We start from the raw sequence: 19176 nt of genomic DNA on the forward strand, positions 1-19176 counted from the left end.
GTCAAAAGAAACCTAAAATGTGCATCACTCTACTTCAGGGTAAATCACTTTTTTTTCTTATTCCCTCCCTTACCTTCTCCTCTCCCCCTTCTACCTTTCTCTCCCCCTTTAATTCCACCCTTTCCTTTTCCTTCTGTCTCACCTTTGTACTTTTCCTTTTCCTCCCCCCTCCTCATGTTTCTCTTTCCCTTCACCTTCTCCATCTCTCGCTCAACCTCCTCCTGCCTTCCTTTTTCTCTCGCCTTCCTTCCCAAGGTATTAGAAGGCAGACGGTGCTCCTTGAAAGCACACAACTAAATTTAGAGAGTTTCAGCATCTGCACTCCCCTGCTGTGCTCAATGAGAAGAGCCCAGGAACTTCAGCCGATCAGTGAGCCGCTCAGACTCAGGAGACTGAGCCATGCGGCCTAGGTTTATGGGTTCTTCTAAGCAGCTGCGCCCTCCTCCTAGCTCAAAGGGCCGTTCCAGTCCCAGCACTGCAAGTTCTCTAACTGTCCCTTGGTCAAACGACTCAGCAGCATTCGTGCTAAAGAGCCACCCTTGACCCTCCATGAACTGTCCCTGTACTATTTCAAATGCATAAGCTTAGGGTTTTTCTTGCTGGTACAGGTGCTGCCCCTCCTCAGTAAATTCAGATGCATTCTTACTTATGCCTTGTCCCAGGTGCTGATGTTAGACTTTACCAGGCTGCAGCTTACCCGTCTGCTGTCTTTCCTTTGCTTAAAGTTGCAAGATCGTATCTTCTTTTCTCCAGTTCTCTCGCGCTTTTCATGTTTCTAGAGATTCTTTGTAAACGATACAGCATGATTTTAAACTTTATTTTCCAGTTCCCTTGAAAATCTAGGAAGAATGGTTTACGTTCTGCTGTGAAGTGGAAATAGGTACTTCTGCTCAGGGAATGTGGAAAAAGAAGCTTGCTTGCATTAGGGGGTGTTGCGTGACAACACTGAGCAGACGTTTTGTCATCACGTGACTCCACTCATAAGAGGCACGCTGAGCTGGTTCTGAAGTCTCGCATTCATGAATGTTCAGTCCCCAAATATCACTTAGGGAAACCAGTGCTGGGAGCTCTTTCACAAAACCTGGACTAGCTCAGCCCGTACTATATGGAGGCTGGCTGCTGACTGTATGCCACAGGGAAAGGGCGGTTGCTCCAAAATGCTGTGGTCGAGATTCTCCACCAGCTCTGCTTGTCTGGATATAGCTGCTTTGAATGTTCATGGGATATATTTCCACACGCTTTGGTTTAGGAACCATACCTTGGTTAGTTAACCTAAAACCGTACCTGGTGAACAGTCTCAAATACTGGTATAGAGGATTGCATAGTGCACAGTTAATAATGTTACTGTGGGGATAATGATGTGAACTTCAGGGGCTTGCATGGCTGTTCATATCAGCACACCATCTCGGGAAGATGCTTGCAAAGTCCCTGCAATTAGATTGCATAAGTGTGTTGCAAAGAGGAAAAGTAACTTGTGCTAGCTTTAGCAAGGTCTGCTAACCTCATGCCCGGTACCTTGTCCTGAAAGTACATAGTAATACAGCATTGCAGTAAAAGAAAGCTTTTCCATTTTCAGTCAGTTCCTGTCAATAAACAAACTGCTCATGCTGTTTTGTTCAGGACAATCATGGAAGCGATATGATTCTCATTATTTTCTTCATGGGAATTTTTGTGAAAAATCGGATGGGAAGGCCAACAGTAAGATACAGGTATGGTAAAATAAAGTCAATGTTTGGTAGGATACTTTTTGCCAATCCATCTCTGTGAACTAATGGAATTTGTAATCTATAGTGGATAAGATTTATTAGTTGTGTCTTTAATATGAATCTGTATAGCACTGCGTATGTCTAATAGCACTTTAAAAATAAGTAGTCTTGTCCTCTTCCTTAAGTTACTTCAGCCTCTGGGGAGGAAAGCTTCTGCTGTCATCTCCTCCCTGACTCCTTTCAAGGACTCCTGTTTCAAGATACTTCGCCCTCTGTGGGAGAGAGCCTGCTCCATCTTCTATCCTAGAACACCTTCTGACTCACTAAAACCAGTTCATGCTCAGATGTCCTCTGCTATAACACTATAAGTCTCCTATTTCCTCTATCTGCACACCTAAACAGGGTGCTCATTAAAAATGGACTATATGAGGGGGTAACTCTGGTCCTCGAGTGCCACGCACCAGGTTTGGTATTCAGGAGATCAATAATGAATATGCATGAGAGATATTTGTTTGCAGTGTGTGCAGCTATATCTCATGCATATTCATTGTGCATCTCTGCAAGCCGGTCCTATTTCTGTCACTTTAGGACCAGTGTTGCCCACCCCTGGAATGTACCAAGTCAATCCTTATTCCAACCAGGACATTGTAATAAAGACATCTGTATTAGTGGGGAATCTAAGGGATTCTTACACTCGCTTTTAATGGAACCTTTGGATCACTTTGGGTCTCTTCTTTAAATGTATAAGTACAGTATTAGCTTTTGTAGGGAACTTAATCTATTACAAAAAACAAACAAACAGCCTTAGATGTCATAAATATGGAGGTGAGGGGTCAAAAGAGTTAGATATAGCTGTACAGGGGGTACTAGAGAGCTTGCTGTCTCTGAAAGTAAATTTGCTGTCGCTTCCAAGTACTTATCCCAGGAGCACTGCCATGGCCATAAGTAAATTGCATGGATCCTCCTCCACCACAGAAAACGACTGGTGGCAATGAAAACTGAAACCGAAAGCTACCTCACATGGTCATTGAAAAGCCGCAGTCCTTGCAGATACTTAGGACAGTCGTGGTGCAACTAAAGAAATTAGACATGGAGGTAGCTTCCCTTCCAGCGCACTTCCCTGTATTTCAAGAATGGATGAACTGGAGGAAAGGACTTCCTTGTGACACTGCTACAAGACAAAGTCAAATCATTGTTAAACTCAAAAGGGGACTTTGAAAATCCAAATAGGATGTTAGGTTCCATATTAGGTGCTACCACCCAAGAAAGAGATCTAGGCATCATAGTGGATAACACATTGAAATCGTCGGCTCAGTGTGCTGCGGCAGTCAAAAAAGCAAACAATGTTGGGAATTATTAGAAAGGGAATGGTGAATAAAACGGAAAATGTCATAATGCCTCTGAATCGCTCCATGGTGAGAACGCACTTTGAATTCTGTGTACAATTCTGGTCGCTGCATCTCAAAAAAGATATAGTTGCGATGGAGAAGGTACAGAGAAGGGCGACCAAAATGATAAAGGGGATGGAACAGCTCCCCTATAAGGAAAGGCTGAAGAGGTTGGGGCTGTTCAGCTTGGAGAAGAGATGGCTGAGGGGGGATATGATAGAGGTCTTTAAGATCATGATAGGTCTTGAACGGGTAGATGTGAATTGGTTATTTACTCTTTCAGATAATAGAAAGACTAGGGGGCACTCCATGAAGTTAGCATGTGGCACATTTAAAACTAATTTGAGAAAGTTCTTTTTCACTCAACGCACAATTAAACTCTGGAATTTGTTGCCAGAAGATGTGGTTAGTGCAGTTAGGATAGCTTTGTTTAAAAAAAGATTGGATAAGTTCTTGGAGGAGAAGTCCATTACCTGCTATTAATTAAGTTGACTTAGAAAATTGCCACTGCTGTTATTAGCAACAGTAACATGGAATAGACTTAGTTTTGCGTACTTGCCAGGTTCTTATGGCCCAGATTGGCCACTGTTGGAAACAGGATGCTGGGTTTGATGGACCCTTGGTCTGACCCAGTATGGCATGTTCTTGTGTTCTTAGGAGTCAGAGAAACAATTAGAGAAATTGGGGATTGTAGAGGGAATGGAAGATAATGATTTAATGAAAGTCATGGAGATATTTCTGCCAAAGCTACTTGAAATTCAGTTTATGAAGGACTTTGAGATTGAAAGAACGTATAGAATGTCTTCCCATAACACCAGCAGTGAAAAGTGCTGTAGTCTAGTGATGATTTCTGTCTTGATCCTGTCAACTGTTGGTAATGCTCTACTGTGATTGTCCTGGATCTAAATAAAGGCAAAGCACAGAAAAGGAAGAGGTTTCTAGTGATGCGAGAGCAGCTAAGAAGTATGAATGCAAGGTTCTGGTTGTTCTAACCAGCAAGAATGAAGGCCTCCGTGAATAAGGAAACGGAGCATACCAGCATGAGGCAGATGTTTATAGGTTCTGTTTTCCGGAGGGAAACTATGTGCCAATTTCAGATTTGTACTGTTATAATCACAAGCAAGAGACTGTATATGGGTTTGGGTTTAATTAAGCTTCTTAATTACAACTGCAGAAAATCTTTGAGCACCTGAGAGATGTAGTGAGAATTACTATGAGCTAGTTGATGTGATGTTTGCATAGTTTGAGAGCCTTCGGTCTAAAGGCTAATTTATTATTAGAGACTATGAAGTCTAAAGAATTTACAGCAACCAAAATATGGAGTCTCATACAGGGCAATTTTCAGAAAAATAACCGAGTCCCTAATTTAGCCATCCAAAGTGTGGCCATCTAAATTAAACAGATTTTCAGCTGAATCAAGATGGCTAGATTTTTGGCTTAAAATCATATTAAATTTGTGGCTAAAACTTAGCTCCCTAAAATTAGGACTCTTAGCCTCTGGCTACATAAACTTAGCCGCCTAAGTCCTCTCCTTTCTGCCCAGATACAAAGTTAACCATGGGGCCGACAGCCTTTCTGACCTCTTTCCCTAATACTCCAGAAGCCTCCATCCAAACCCCCTTCCACGCAAACCCCGCCCCCCCTCCCAAAAGTCCCCAAGTCAAACTGGGAGGAGGACACACATTCACCTCCTCCTAACTCAGAATTGATCGTTGCTCTGACAACCATTGCTCAGCTCTTACCCAAATAGAAGTCAATGCAGGGATCAGCACTGCGAGTTAGCTGGAATTACATTTTCAAATCTACATGCATGATTTTGTAAGGAAAATGCAGGTGCAAATCTCTGCGGTTAGCTTTTTTTCCCCATGGCAGTGGCCAAAGGGAATGTATGCTCGTATTTCCCCTTTGAAAACTGGTGCGAAGCCCTCGGATAAAAGAATCCCGCGAGTTTTGCATCAATGCAGGCAAAATGGAAAATTGCCCCTTAATAGAGTGGGCTGATCGGTAAAGAAAGCGTGCCTGCTTCTTTTCCCTGCTCATCTCAGTGGGCAGGAATGCGCCTTCCTTAGTAGCAATGCCAAAAGAACGGGAGCAGGCCTGGGTGCTTGCTCTGTTGAGTGTCAGGCCTTGCAGTATGTTTGACAATTGGCAGGCTGGGAAGGCTATACCAGGCTGTAAACCTCATCGTAGAAAGACAAAAGCTAAGGAGGTAGTTTTCAAAGGAAAATGTAACTATAATCATATCAATTCTCAAAAGCCGTTTACCTGCGTAAAGAGCACTTTACACATGTTTAGCCTATGGACAGTTCAATGGCGTATATTGCAGGAATTTTCTAAAGAGCACTTACATGTGTAAAACCTAATTTTAAGTGTGTAAATCCTTTTGAAAATTACCCCCTTAGAACTTAAAAACCTTTTTGTCAAATATTCCCTGGGACATTTGCTTGCCCAAAATGTGTTGAAGTATTATTGATTTTGATTTCTGGATTTATTATTTATTATTTTTCTGAAAACTACCACAAAATATTTCTAGATGCTTGAAATTATTATTATTATTATTTTTTTTTTTTGCTGTAGTATTACTGTAAAACAAAAGGCCAGACAGCCTGTAATAACCTAGACCCAGAAAGTATAACCAGCAATATGTTAGGATCCCGCTTCACACTTGACACCAGTGAAACATCTGCTGGCTTTTTTTTTTTTAACTGGATCTAGTTGTCAGCATTTGTTTTCTGCTCAAGCCAAAAGGGAAGAGTAGAAAGAAAGGGAAAAAACACAGTTATCTCCTCAGCTCCAGCAACCACAACATGTTCCGTCAATTGGAGTGTGAGAGCTTCCGGCCTTTCCTGTGCTAAGAAGATGATATCAAATGAGCCCAGCAGTCTTGCATTCATTTGATATCAGAGCAGCGGTTCTTGAACTTTTTTTTCTGTCAGGACACACCTGTCAGATGATGCTTACATACGTGACACATTGAACACATGGCCATCACGGGGCTAAAGGTAAATACACACTCTGCATCCACAGGGACTGCCCGATCCCCAACAATGGGTGCAGAGTAGAGCTAGGACATTCCCCATACCACTCGCCATACAAAAAGGATAACACTGGGGAACACAATTTTCATTGAGTTAGATCTGACGCTTATTTTTGACTAAATCTGAATCAAAAAATGACCCCAGTTTTTCTCTATCACGTCAACTTTTTAAGGTACAGGATACCCTCCCTTTGTCCCAAAAATCATACAAAATGTACATACAAAGGAAATAAAAGAAACAATTACATGAATATACTGTTTATTTAGAGTTATTTTATTCATGCAAAGGCTATATATTGTTACTGTAAGTCAAATTGTGTACAAGTAGTAAAGTTCTGCTACCAAACATACATATTAAGGTAAAAATTTACGCTTATAGCTTTTCTGGCAGTGTTCAATCTGTGGACAATCTCGCCTGATGCTCCAACAATAGTCAGCCATCATATATATATCCCATCTACCCTGATACCGTGCCTCCATGACCTTCAAATCTTGGTGGAATCATTCACCTTGCTCATCACTGACTGCACCAAGGGTTTTCGGGAAGTCAGCAAGATGGCTATGCAGAAAATGCACCTTGATGCTCATGTTGCAATGAAGCATTTTGAAGCTCTCCAAGAGTTTCTGGGCAATTTCGGTGTAATTCTGTGCTCATGTATTTCCAAGAAAGTCCTTGACAAGGTTTTTGAATGACAACCAAGCATTCTTTTGGAGTTCTGACATTGTCCCGATGAAATGTTCACCTTTAATGAGCTGTCGAATCTGTGGACCGTCAAACACACCGGCCTTTATCTTTTCAAACAGCCTATTACCATAAAACACGCCCCTTTTCCTATTGCATGCGATATTTAGTGCATTTTAATAAATCTAGGCCTAAGATAGGCTGTAGAGAAAAACTTGATGTGATAGAAGAAAACTAACTGCAGTTTTGAAATCAGCATGCCTATTTAAGTCTAAAACAGCTGAAAAATCAAACTCTACAGGAATTATGTTAAAAATTGTTCCCCAGTGTAATCCGATCCTGGTGTCATCTCAGTAACAGCAACCCAAACTCGTTCTACTACCAGACACATTGTAAAATGCAAAACCTGAAAAGAAAAACAAAACACTCGGCACTTGTAGCAAACCTGCCGTACAATGGCCAGCACTAACTCCGAGGACTCAAAAGCAATAGCCCTACCTATGAGTGTACCACCAATGTATGTCCCACTGATACAAATGCCTACAAGCCAGTAAATACCTCACCTCAGTCACACACATAAAACCGACCTTCACCAAACCCAGAAAAAAAGATCACAAATTACAAATGTGGAGACAAAAACTGGAATGGAAACCCCCAAAAGCCCCAACTGTTTCTAGTTGCATGCAGTGCAAAACTGGAGCACTAGAAACAGAAATACATTTCCTCCTACACTAAGCAAAGTACAAAGAGAGAAGAAATGCACATTCCCAAAACTGAAATATTATGGCTCTTGCACCCCTTGTCACTCTCCCTCCATGCCCCATCATCCCTCACTTCTCCCAATGACTCCCTTTCAATCATCCCCTCACATTCACATTCCTGCCCAGCATTTCTGACACCACTCCTGCATCTTCTTCCCTGTGCTTCCTCTTTCCCAACTCTCCCTGCTCAGATACCCCTGACCTCCTCTTTCCCATCCTTTCCTGCTCAGCAGCCCTCACACTCCCACTCTCATTCACGTCTCCGTGCCCAGCATCTCCAATTTCCTTTCCCACACCCCCAACAGATGAAGAGAGCATCAGCAGCAGTCCAGGCCCGGGGGGGGGGGAGAGATAAAGTTGGTGTCCCATTGGCCCAGAAGATCAGGAGTTTGTGAGGTCTCGCTTTGTTCTGGGTGAAGGAAGAAACAGCCTCGCACTAGGCCAGAAAGAGGAGAAGAAAGCAAGAGTGGCCTCTTATCAGGCCAGATAAAAGAAGAAGTCAACCGACTCCCATCCAGGCTGATGAGAAGAGAGCAGCCTGCTGCTGGCCCTGCGACGCACCACCTAGGACCTTGTGACACACTGGCGTGTCCCGACGTACCTCAGAACCACTGCTCTAGGGTATACATTAGGGATGTGAATAGTTTTTCTGATGGATGAAAATATTGTACGATATTTTCAAATCCGTCAAGTATCGGGGGGGGTCCCCCCGAAAGCGATAGGAAAACCACACAAAAATTTTGTGTGGTTTTCTTATCGTTTTGGGGAGGGGGAAGAAAGGGCACACAGAAAAAAAAAACCCCCAAACCCACCCGACCCTTTAAATCTAATTATTTAGAATCTCCCACCCTCCCGACCCCCCCCCCCAAAAAAAAAACACTTTCCTAAAGTACCTGGTGGTCCAGCAGGGGTCCCGGGAGTGAATAGCGCCGGCCGTCCATTGCTCCTACCATGTGACAGAAGCTGGCCAATGGCATCGATAGCCCTTGTCACATGGTAAGGGCAAAGGGCCATCGGCGCCATTTTGTTTACTGGCAGCCGACGGCCCGAGAGCGGGAGATCACTTCCGGGACCCCCGCTGGACCACCAGGTACTTTACAAAAGTTTAGGGGGGGTCGGGAGGATGGGGGATTCTAAATAATTAGATTTAAAGGGTCGGGGTGGGTTTTTTTTTTTTTTCAGCTCGGTACAGCCAAAAAAAAAAGCATTCAGAACCGCGGGAAACGAAGATTTTCCACGGTTCTACGAACCCGATACCGGAACCGATTCTGGAACCGATTCACATCTCTAGTATACATGTTTAGATCCAAGTCTGCCCCCTTTTGTCTGACAAGATCTAACTCTGGTAAAGTCATGCTACCTTCGATCTTATAATCTATTGGATTCCAGAAACTGCACTATCCTCTGTTTTAACAGCAATTCCTTTAATTTACTCACCACAGAGGTCACACTAACTGGCCTGTGGTTCCCAGCCCCTGTCTTACTTCCAGTTTTGTGAAGAGAACCACATTTACCTCTTTCCAGTCCTTCAGAATTACTTCTGAATCTAAAGAAACCTTGATATGGTCACTTAGCGAAGCTGCCAGAGCTTTTCTAAGCTCCCATAAAACCCTTGCAAAACTGCATTTGTTTAGAACTAGCTAAACTAGCTTCTGAAATTGTTCAAGGGTTACCTTCCTTCCAATCTTATTTGTGTCTGTTTTCTGTGGTCCTACTGCTGGCCCTCAGTAAATACTAAAAGGAAATATTTAAGAGATTTCACTTTTTCCTCATTATAGCCTCTGCATATTCCTTTGAGTATCCCGGTGCCATTTTTCCACTTCCTCCTATCACACCTAAAAACAAAACAAAAAAACACAGCCTTGCTCCCCTTGTTTCACTGCATTAGCTATTTTTTTCTTCTGTTTACATCTTCATTCTCCTATCTACTTTTCTAACATCTTTTAACTTTTCCTGATATTGCCTGCCTTCTTTCCTCTTTCTGCAATCTTTTGTAGTTTATGAATGTAACCTTTTTCCCTTTTTCAGCTTCTTCTTTAGAAAACCATAGCAGCCTCTTTTTCCTCTTTTCTTTCTTAACAAAGCTTAGTTACCCTACCAATATTTCATCTTAGTTTTGCCCACTGCTCTTCTACTTCTCCCTAGATGTTCCCATCTAGCTAATGGCTCCTTGAGGTACTTCCTGCTTTTAACAGTTAGTTTCATAGTGTCCAGTCAGATGAATCCAGAACAAGTGGGTTCTGCACCTCTACCAGCAGATGGAGACGGAGCAAACTGATGTCACAGTATATACACCCCTGCAGTGACATCAGCCTGCCAGTATTCTCTGTCTCCAGCAGATGGTAGACGTGCATCTCCCTACTGAGGATTGCTTTGATTTGAAAAAAAAGGAGAAATAAGGAAAATAAATTTGCCACGCTCTTCTGTGGTGATAACAAATGATCCCTCCCCTGGTTGAGAATTCCTGAGGTGATTTCTGTGGTCCCTCAGATGAGTACCTTGGTCTGGTAGCTGGTTTTTCAACTGGCATAGACTTAGCTGTTTATACAGCTGAAAGCAGCGGGTCCAGGAAGCTGAGCGCGACGGCGCCCTTTCCCCCTACAGAGGGAGACCGTCTCTGTACTTAACCAGGTAGGGCTGAGCTCAGGTAAGTTTAAAAAAAAAAAATGCAGAGGAGTGTGTTTTGGTGTAGGGCTTCCTCCTTTCCCCAGTCTCCATGTCGTTCTGATGTTCGACCTGCTCTGTGAGAGGTCGAGGAATGTGGGCAGCTTGGCGGGTTGAGCAGCCTCTGTAGGCTAGGCCCCGCTCTGAGGCTTTTTCACTGCATGCCACAAGGTAGGCCTCAACAATGTTTCAAGCGCTTTCTATAAGCTGCCCTCTACAGATTTGTTGGTTCGGTGTGTGTGACTAGTTGTGCATCCAAGCGTTGCTGCACGTTTACCTGTGCGCACAAGTTGAGTGTTGCTGTATGCTTAAATTTTTTGCGGCATCTATCCTAGTGACGCCCAGTTATTGGACACCTAATTTTTTGGACCCCTTTAAAAAAAAAAATCATCAGCTGGACGCATGCCTTCGGTCACCACTCAGTGCACTGTTGGCCTAATGGAGCCTATGCCTAAGAACTCACCGGTTCCTCATTTGCCAGCGGCTAAGAAGCAGACGCCACGCTCCTTTAACATGAGAGTTCATGCTACAGGATCCAAGTGTTTTCGACCCTACAGAGGAGCAACTTTTCAAAGGACTTGACCCTTCGGTAGGTCTCAGATCTTTTGTCCCAGACAAGCCAGAAGGGGTACAGGCTTGGATAATGGATCCTCCCGAGCCTCCCAATGAAGGTTTGCCAATCCACCCCACGGGAACAGAAGATAGGGGGACGCCTCTCCCTCTTCTGTCAGAGGTGGGTCGAAATCACATCAGATCCATGGGTCCTGGAGGTGATACGAGAAGGAACGATTGCCTGAGTGATACAGGCCCAGTGTCTCGCCCAAGGCCGAACCCTTAGGTGCTGCTCCTCTGCAGGCAGGAGTCCTCCCTGCGGCAGGGTGCTGCGGATTTCAGGCTGCACTAAATACTCCCATTGTGGGTGCTTGGAGATCCCAAGACTATATTGTTTCAGGAAGGTCATCTTAATACTTGGGAACAAGTACTCTTGTCACTTTTTTAGTTTGAAGACTGCACAGTTCTGCAGTTCTTGGCCTAATCCAGGGCTTCCCAGACTTATAGCCAATGTGTGACCCATTTTAGCCCTTGAAAAGTTATGACCCCACAAGACGACAGAAACAATGTAGCAGGGATATAGTTCCTCTCCCCACACTGCAGCTGATCCCCTCTCTGTGTTTACTCTCTGTCGTTGATTCTTTCAACCTTCACCCCTTCAGTTGATCCCCTCTTATATTCCCCCACAACTCTCACCATGAATTAATTTAATACAGGAACTTTATGGTTTTTAGATTTTTCTTCCTTTTGATTTTATTGATATTGCCAGTGCTATGATTGTTGCTCCATTTTATATATTTTTATGTTAATTTGTGTAGTTTGTCGGCACAGTTTTCATGTTTTTTTAAATGTTTGATATCAAATGCAAGCAGACTGTTTTATGTTAATTTGTTTTAAGTGCTTTTATGATATTTTATGCACATGGATTTTTATTCTGTTTTACAACCTGGATAATATGTTTGACAGGCGGAATATAACATTTTAATAAATGAAATGATTCTCTAACCCCCAAGTCCTTCTTTTAATCCCAACTAATTCTATCATTCTCATTGCCCATTCCCTCAGTCTCCTCCCCATCTCTTCTCTCTCATCTCCCAGCTCCCTCCACCCCTTCTCTTATATCTCCCTCAGTTGATCTATCTCACCTCCTGCTCTTCTCTTATATCCCCCAGTTCACCTTCTGTCATTCCCTTCATCCTCCACAGAAAATCCTTCTCCAGCTGATTCAATCCTCAAACCCATCCTGCATCTGATTCCTCCCTTCAAACAGCTCCTCCTCCAAACATCTCCCTGGCCAAGGTCAGCAGCAGCTTTTTCCTTTGGCTCAGGGCCAAAGTTGGATGACAGTAACTGGTGGGAAGAGAGTGCGGGCTGATGATAGGGGCAACATTTTTCACTTGACTAGGTTCAGTGGTGGATGAGGAGAAAGGAGAAATGGCCATCTCCACCAGCCTGTGTGCGTACTCTGCTCTCCTCTCACTCTGTGGCTGGTCCCATGCCAGACTGTGATCTGCAAGCTGCAGCAGCATCAATAATTAGTTAATGAGGAACCTGTGAGCCACTGCAAGCTCACAGGCCCTGCAGAGGCCCTGATCCCTCCTCACGCAGGACTTCCTGTTACCACAGACATTCATGCAAAAGTGGGGCCCTGTAGGGCCTGTGGATTCATGCTGGCTGGCTCACAGGCCCCCACGCTGCCTTACACTGCTAATATTGCTAGCACCTGAAAAGTGTCGCCATCCCAGTTGGAGGTTTTGTGACCTCCATTTGGGATCCTGACCCACAGTTTGGGAAGCTCTGGCCTAATAAGAGTGCAACTCCATTCCCATTGAACTTTGTAGACTGAAGCCTTTTAAGTCTGATACCACTGGTGTCCCTGATGACCCTTAACATGATGGGTTACCTAGCAGGAGAAATCTTTCATTACGTGACCCTTCTGCAGGCTGGGTTTTGTGTAAAATAGCCAGCAATCATTGCTCATGTAAAACCCAGAGCTGCTAGCAGAGGGAGCATTCGTGTGACATGTGTACCGTGTTCATTTTTCCAGAACGCACTTTCTAACAGCACGTCTCTTCTGCAGGTGGGCCGACATCGGGAACATAACTCATAACAAGTCTTCAATTGCCGTGGAGTTACTGAAAAGGGAAGAAACTGTGCTCTTTCACACCGTAAGCAGCATCACTTAAATCTTTCTGACGCGCGTTTCTAACGCTCCAGATGGAGCCCTGAGTGTCGTCATGCAGCCAAAAATCACTTTGCGGCAAACGCGAGCCGTGGCCTGCCTGATCCGAGTTGTGGTATAATTACCCAGCTCTCTCGGCTCAGTCTTCTCTGAGTCATCAGTCACTCAGCTCTGCTTCTGTATAGTGAAAGTGGATTGTGATGCCGAGCCTGTGTTCTCGCTGCTGACAGTCAATGATGTCGTGAGCAGGAGGAAGGCAGCCCTGGTGAGCAGTAACCTAGAGAGGGTTAAAAGGGATTTTGTGTACAGAGAGCTAAACAATGTTATCCAGCAAGTCTGAGAGCAGCCACATACCTCAGGCTGGCAAAGTGACTTTAGTACAAACAATCTTAGGGCGCTCAAAAGTTATTGCCTGGTGGATGTGCTTTCAGATTGTCCAGCGTTTAGTTTGCTCTTATCCTGTTCTTTTCAAGGAGCTTTTAACAGGAAAACACTGTGTACTTTTGGCATGCTCGTGCTGTGCTGCTTGTGGTTTGCCTATTGTTTAAAATTAGAGCTGGGCCATAAAATGTTGACCCTTAGGTTATGATCCAAAACCACACGCCTTGTCCAGTATTTCCTGACAGGTTCAGTTAAGTGGTGCTCATAATCCAGGTATTTCTCATTTTGGTCGGGTTGAATGGTGCCCATATAGTCTGGATGTTTTCCATCAGGTGGGGGTTAAATGAACAATGAAACGACCTGATAAATCCAGGGTATGAGGTCCTTGGCACAGTGTGGGAACTCATTGCAGCAGTTCATTCCTTCTACCCTGTATCACCATTGGGCTTTAAAACAATGCACGCCACTTCTCAATTAAAAGGGGCTTCCGGCCCCTTTTTTTCCCTTATGTGAAAAGCAGTGTGATCGCTACTTAAGATGTTAAAAAAAAAAAAAAAATTTAAATCCTGCAGTTTTGCAAGAGGTGCAAGATTTTCTGCAGTGTTAACTGCAAGTCTGTAACAATGCATCATTTTTGTGGGGTTTTTTCCCCTTTTTTTTTTAAGGTGCTTTAGATCTGTGAAAGTCTGCTTTAGTGTGGATTTTCCCCCCTGCTGCTCTGGTTTATCGGCTGCAAAACCGAAGGGAGATTCCATTCTTTGGGGAGGGTTTGGCCTGGTGGTTTCCTCCTGCTCCTTCGGCCTTCCGTTCAGTTGGAACCAGCCTGTGTTGGGCTAGAGAGCCATGAGCCTTCACTTGAAACTACCTGGGAATTTTTTCCCTGTTTTATAGCTCAGTACAGTCCAGCCCAGTCATTGCAGTGAACTTTCTCAGCTGGGGGTGGGGCATCAAAAGAGACGCAGCAGACGCAGACCTTAGCTTCGGCCACTAGCTGTCATTGTTGCACAATGAGTGAGACGCAACCTCCTCCCCCTCTCATCTTGCCTACCCAAGGGCGGCGAATGCCAACTCCACGGCATCCGCAGCCCTGTCTGAACCAGCGAGCAGAGAATCCCCCACCATGGAATAGAGAGATTTGGTTTTTTTGGCCCAGCAGTTTTTTTTCCCCTTTCTTTGGCAGATTTGAGTCTGGTTTGAGTTTTTTTGTGGGACATGCAAGTTTGTTTTTTTTCCAGATTCACTGATAAAAATGTTTGGTATTTTCCCCCACAGCTCTGGGGAAGATATGAGGCAATGACTCCAGGACTACACAAACACTTTTGTCCGCCTCACTTTGTGTGCTCTCTCTCCAGTTCCTCTGCTTTCTGTATGCTGGCATCTCCTGGTAGAATTGCACAATAGCCACCTCCCTCCCTCCCTGCCCACTGCCCTCCCCCATCTGTCTTGTCTTCATTACCCCACTCTTGCCCCCCCCCCCCCCCCCATCACTCCAGCTTTCTTGTCTGCGCACAGCTACCGCTGCTCTAATTTGATCCGTATCGCAACTGTTGCTCCAACCTTCCCTGCGCCAAATCTGATCAGGAGGACTGGGAGGGGGACAGAGCAGCAGCAGAGAAGGTTTGAGGGGGAGAGGAAAGTGTGATGGCACAGGGTGGGTAGGTGGGAAGAGGAGAAACAAGGTACTAAGACAGCTGAAGGGGGATATGATAGAGGTCTAGAATGGGTAAATGTGAATCGATTATTTACACTTTCAGATAATAGAAAGACTTCATGAAGTTAGCAAGTAGCACATTTAAAACTAATCAGAGAAAATTCTTTATCACTCAATGCACAATTAAGCTCTGGAATTTGTTGCCAGAGGATATGGTTAGTGCAGTTACGTCCGAATTTTAAAAGCTTGGCATGCGTAAAAACTGGCGGATACATGCGTGGCGGGGCCCTGTGCACACTAAGCGCATTTTCGAAAGGGCTCGGCCATGCGTGTATTCCCCGGTACGCGCAGAAGTGCCGGGCCAACAAAAAGGGGCGGGCTCGAGGTGGGACGGAGGCCACCCGGGACAGTGGCCATTAGGCCCTGTCCCGGGGACACGCGTGCCGGCAGCTGGCCTGCGCACTTAACTTAACTTCTGCTCCAAAGGAGCAGGTAAGTTAAAAAAAACAAACAAAAAAAAAATAGGGTGCATATATAGAGGAGAGGGGAAAAGGTAGGAAGGTTAGGTAGGGGTATAGGGAAGTTCCCTCCCAGTTCACTCCTTAATTGGAGCGGACTGGGAAGGAACTGGCAAAGGCCTACCTGCGTCGCCACGTGTTGCTTTTTAAAATTCCCCCGCACACGTGCGTCCTGACCTGCCTGCACCTGCGCGCAGGAACCCTTTTTATAACGTGCGCACCAACACGTACCTGTTATAAAATAGCCGCATCCATGTGTGCATGCCGGGAACCGCGCACACATGGACGCATGCGTGGACATTTTAAAATCAAGTCCTTAGTGTAGCTGGGTTTAAAAAAGGTTTGGATAAGTTCTTGGAGGAGAAGTCCATTAACTGCTTTTAAGCTGACTTAGGGAATTGCCACTGCTACTACTGGCAACAGTAGCATGGGATCTATTGGTGTTTGGGGTACTTGCCAGGTTCTTGTAACTTGGATTGCCCACTGTTGGAAACAGGACGCTGGGTTTGATGGACCCTTGGTCTGACCTAATATGGCAATTTCTTTTATGTTTTTATGTTCTTAAGAACGGGAGGGAACTTATCCTGTGAAAGAGGTTTTGTCTGACCAATTCGACAAATCCAAACATTTAATTTTTCTCTTGGTATCAGAGTGCCATACTCTGCTGGGGATCCTAACAGTGTGAACGAAACCGGTTTCCTGTCCGGTTTCGATGACGTGTTCTAATCCAGCGGCATGAGCTGGTGGGGACTGGCACGTGTTGCATGGTTTGCTTTCTGCCCGTGGCTTAAGACCAGCATGTGGCAGCAGGTGTGAACTGACTCGTCTACTTGGGCTTCCCCAACCTGTCCCAGGGAACCCAGAGCCAGGTGATAAGTTTGCTTAGTATATGCAAATTTATCTCATGCATATTCATTGTGGGTATCCTGAAAACCCGACTGGTTGTGGGGTCCCCAGGTCAGGTTTGGGAAGCCATGGCCCAGGAGAACGCGAAACAGCTGCCATCTTGAATTCTTTTGGAATATTTGTGGTGCTGAAAGCAGGCCTTGCAGTGGAAATGTCAATTAATGATGCATTTTGGTTCAGTACATTTATTATGAAATTTTTTCTCTGTTTCACTTTTACAGGATGATATGGAAAATGCCAAGTATATTTCAAGGTTATTCGCTGCCAGACATAAGTTTTACAAAGAGCATAAGATCTGCACTGAGTGAGTAGCTGCTTTCTTAATTGCCTGTTAAAATGGTACGCCCCTGTCTGTCTTGCATGGACTTTCGTTCATGTGACTTCTGTCTCATCCCTGCTACTCCTGGCCAGGAATGAGATCTCTTTCTCAGCTAGCAGAGTTTGGTTTGTAACTGATTTGTTTCCTTGCTGGATATCCAACAGCAGGGAGAATAGGAACCAGAACACATCTGTATCATTTATTAAAGGAGAACGGTTTTTTGGGGGCGGAAGGTAGGGGAAAGGTGGGCAGGCTTTAATCACTTGCTTTGTAAAATGCAATATCAAGATAACATCCTAATCAACACTTTGAACATTTTGCTTCTGATTTATGACAAGAAGAAAAATCCAGAATATCTTGCAACTGTGTGTTTTTGTTGGTTGAGAGCTTATTTTTTCATAGGCAAGTGACATCACGAGCTGCAGACAGTTAAAATTGTCCTATTATTAATAGATGAGATTGAAAGTGTTATGTCACTGATTTTCTGACATCTGTGTCAATTGTTGTATGATAATCTTCCAAAAAAAGAAATATAATCAGTATATTTGTTAGTCCTGGGGAATTTGCACAGAATTTCCTCCCCTGCGCAGAGTTGCCAAATTCTGTGCAGAAAATGGCAGAGGAGACCCCAGCAGATCGCGAACAGAGTGCACCGTTCGTGGTGAAGATGAAGGCCCTTGGCGTGCTGGTCGTGATGAAGATGAAGGCCCCTGGCGTGCCATTCATGGCGAAGATGAAGGCCCCCCACACGCATTTCGCAGTGAAGAAGAAGGCACCACATGCCGCAAACGGAGTGCATGCACCATTCGCGGCGAACATGGAGGCCCTCGCATGCCTCAGGACGCACTCCACTTGCGGCAAAGATGAAGGCCTAGTGAGCATGAATGTATGTAGAGAGGTGGGGGTGTGGGAGAGGGGAGAGAGAGGTGGTTGTGAGGGAGGGAGGGGGAAGGTGAGAGCAGGGGGAGGGGAGGGGATGAGAGAGAGCAGGGGGGAGAGCAGGGGGAGGGGATGAGAGAGAGAGCAGGGGGAGGGGGTGAGAGAGATAGCAGGGGGAGAGACAGAGAGCAGGAGGGTGAGCAGGAGGGTGTGAGAGAGAGAAGGAGTGTGAAAGAGACCAGGGAGGGTAAGCAGGGGGGTGTGAGAGAGAGCAGGGGGGTGTTTGAGTGTGGGTTTCAGAGAGAGGGAGCCTATATGAGGAGATTGTGAAGGAGTGTGTATGTGTGTGAGAGATTGGTTGCTGGTGTGAATGAAAAAGGGATCCTGTGTATGTGAGGGTGCTAGCCTGTGTGAAGGGATTGTATATGTGTGTGAGACAGAGCCTGTGTGAAGGAGTTCGTGAGAGAGAGACATAGGTAGCCTGTGTGAGGATGTATGCGTGAGAGAGAAGGGGAGCTTGTGAGAGTGTGCATGCAAGAGAGAGGGCCCTGTATGAGGGGGTGTGTATGTGCACTAGAGAGAGGGAGCCTGTGTGAGGGGCAGTACTGAGAACGGGGTCAAACTCTGGGAGTGGAGATAGAGTGGAATGGGTTGAACCTAGAGATGGAGGGAGAGATACTGGCAGGTGGAGGAGTTGGGGCCTGTGAGGGCAAAGTGACCAGGGGAGTAGGGAGAGAATTTGTAGGGAAATTCTGCTCAAAACATTTAAAATTCTGCATCTTTGTAATAACTTTTTTCTGTATTAATTTAAATGTAATTACTTAAAGACTGTCACGTAAATTATGTTATTTTGACCATATGAAGTTTGCAGAATTTTAAGTTTTTGTGCGCAGAATTTTAAATTCCTAGCTTGTAGCAGATGGACTCAGGACCAATGGGTATAGTGTGCTCCTGATAACAGTTGGAGACGGAGTCAGATTTCAATCTGAAGTCAGCACTAATACATATACCCGTGCAGGAAGCTCTGCTCTTCAGTATTTCTCCGTCTCCATAGCAGTTCGGGACTCTATACACGCTTGCACAGCGTTAAGAGTATTCAAACCAAAGAAATCCAAACGAAGAAATCCTACCTCTACAGATGAGCCCCGCTCTCCTGCGGTGATGCTTACGGGTCCCTCCCCCAGTTGAGAATTCCTGAGGTGATTTCTGAGATTCCCTCAGAGGTAGGCCTCTGCCCAGAAGCCAGTTCCCGCGTGGACTTAGCCCCCGGCAACAGGAGCAGCTGAGAGGCAGCGGGTGCAACACCAAGCACGGCGGTGAAAGTACTTTTCCCTCTCCCCCTGCAGCCGGAGACCGACTGGAACGAGACCGGGAAACGCTGAGACAAGGTAAGGTAGAAAACTTTCTAAAAGTCTCCGGTCTCCGAGGCTCGGATAGCCGCACAGATCGCCAACCGGCGTCAGTGCCATCGGGCTGATCAGCTCTGTCCGGGCTAGACCCCGATCCGATATGAGGGTCCTCCCCATGTAGAGACCCTCCAAGGTGATCGC

The 19176-nt window shown here is 45.2% G+C and overlaps 1 protein-coding gene across 3 annotated transcripts in view; it reads left to right on the forward strand.

Moving 5' to 3' along the window:
- The window catches only part of PTPN14 (protein tyrosine phosphatase non-receptor type 14), a 277012-nt gene that overhangs the window by 207171 nt on the left and 50665 nt on the right, over nt 1-19176 (forward strand). For all 3 annotated transcript variants that reach the window (XM_029593207.1, XM_029593208.1, XM_029593209.1), the window contains 3 exons: nt 1621-1709; nt 12871-12958; nt 16650-16732. In XM_029593207.1, coding sequence (XP_029449067.1) covers nt 1621-1709; nt 12871-12958; nt 16650-16732 — 260 coding nt within the window. The remainder of the gene's footprint in view (nt 1-1620; nt 1710-12870; nt 12959-16649; nt 16733-19176) is intronic.

This window comes from Rhinatrema bivittatum, chromosome 3 (genome assembly GCF_901001135.1).
Source record: "Rhinatrema bivittatum chromosome 3, aRhiBiv1.1, whole genome shotgun sequence".
In the NCBI taxonomy this organism is placed as follows: domain Eukaryota; kingdom Metazoa; phylum Chordata; class Amphibia; order Gymnophiona; family Rhinatrematidae; genus Rhinatrema; species Rhinatrema bivittatum.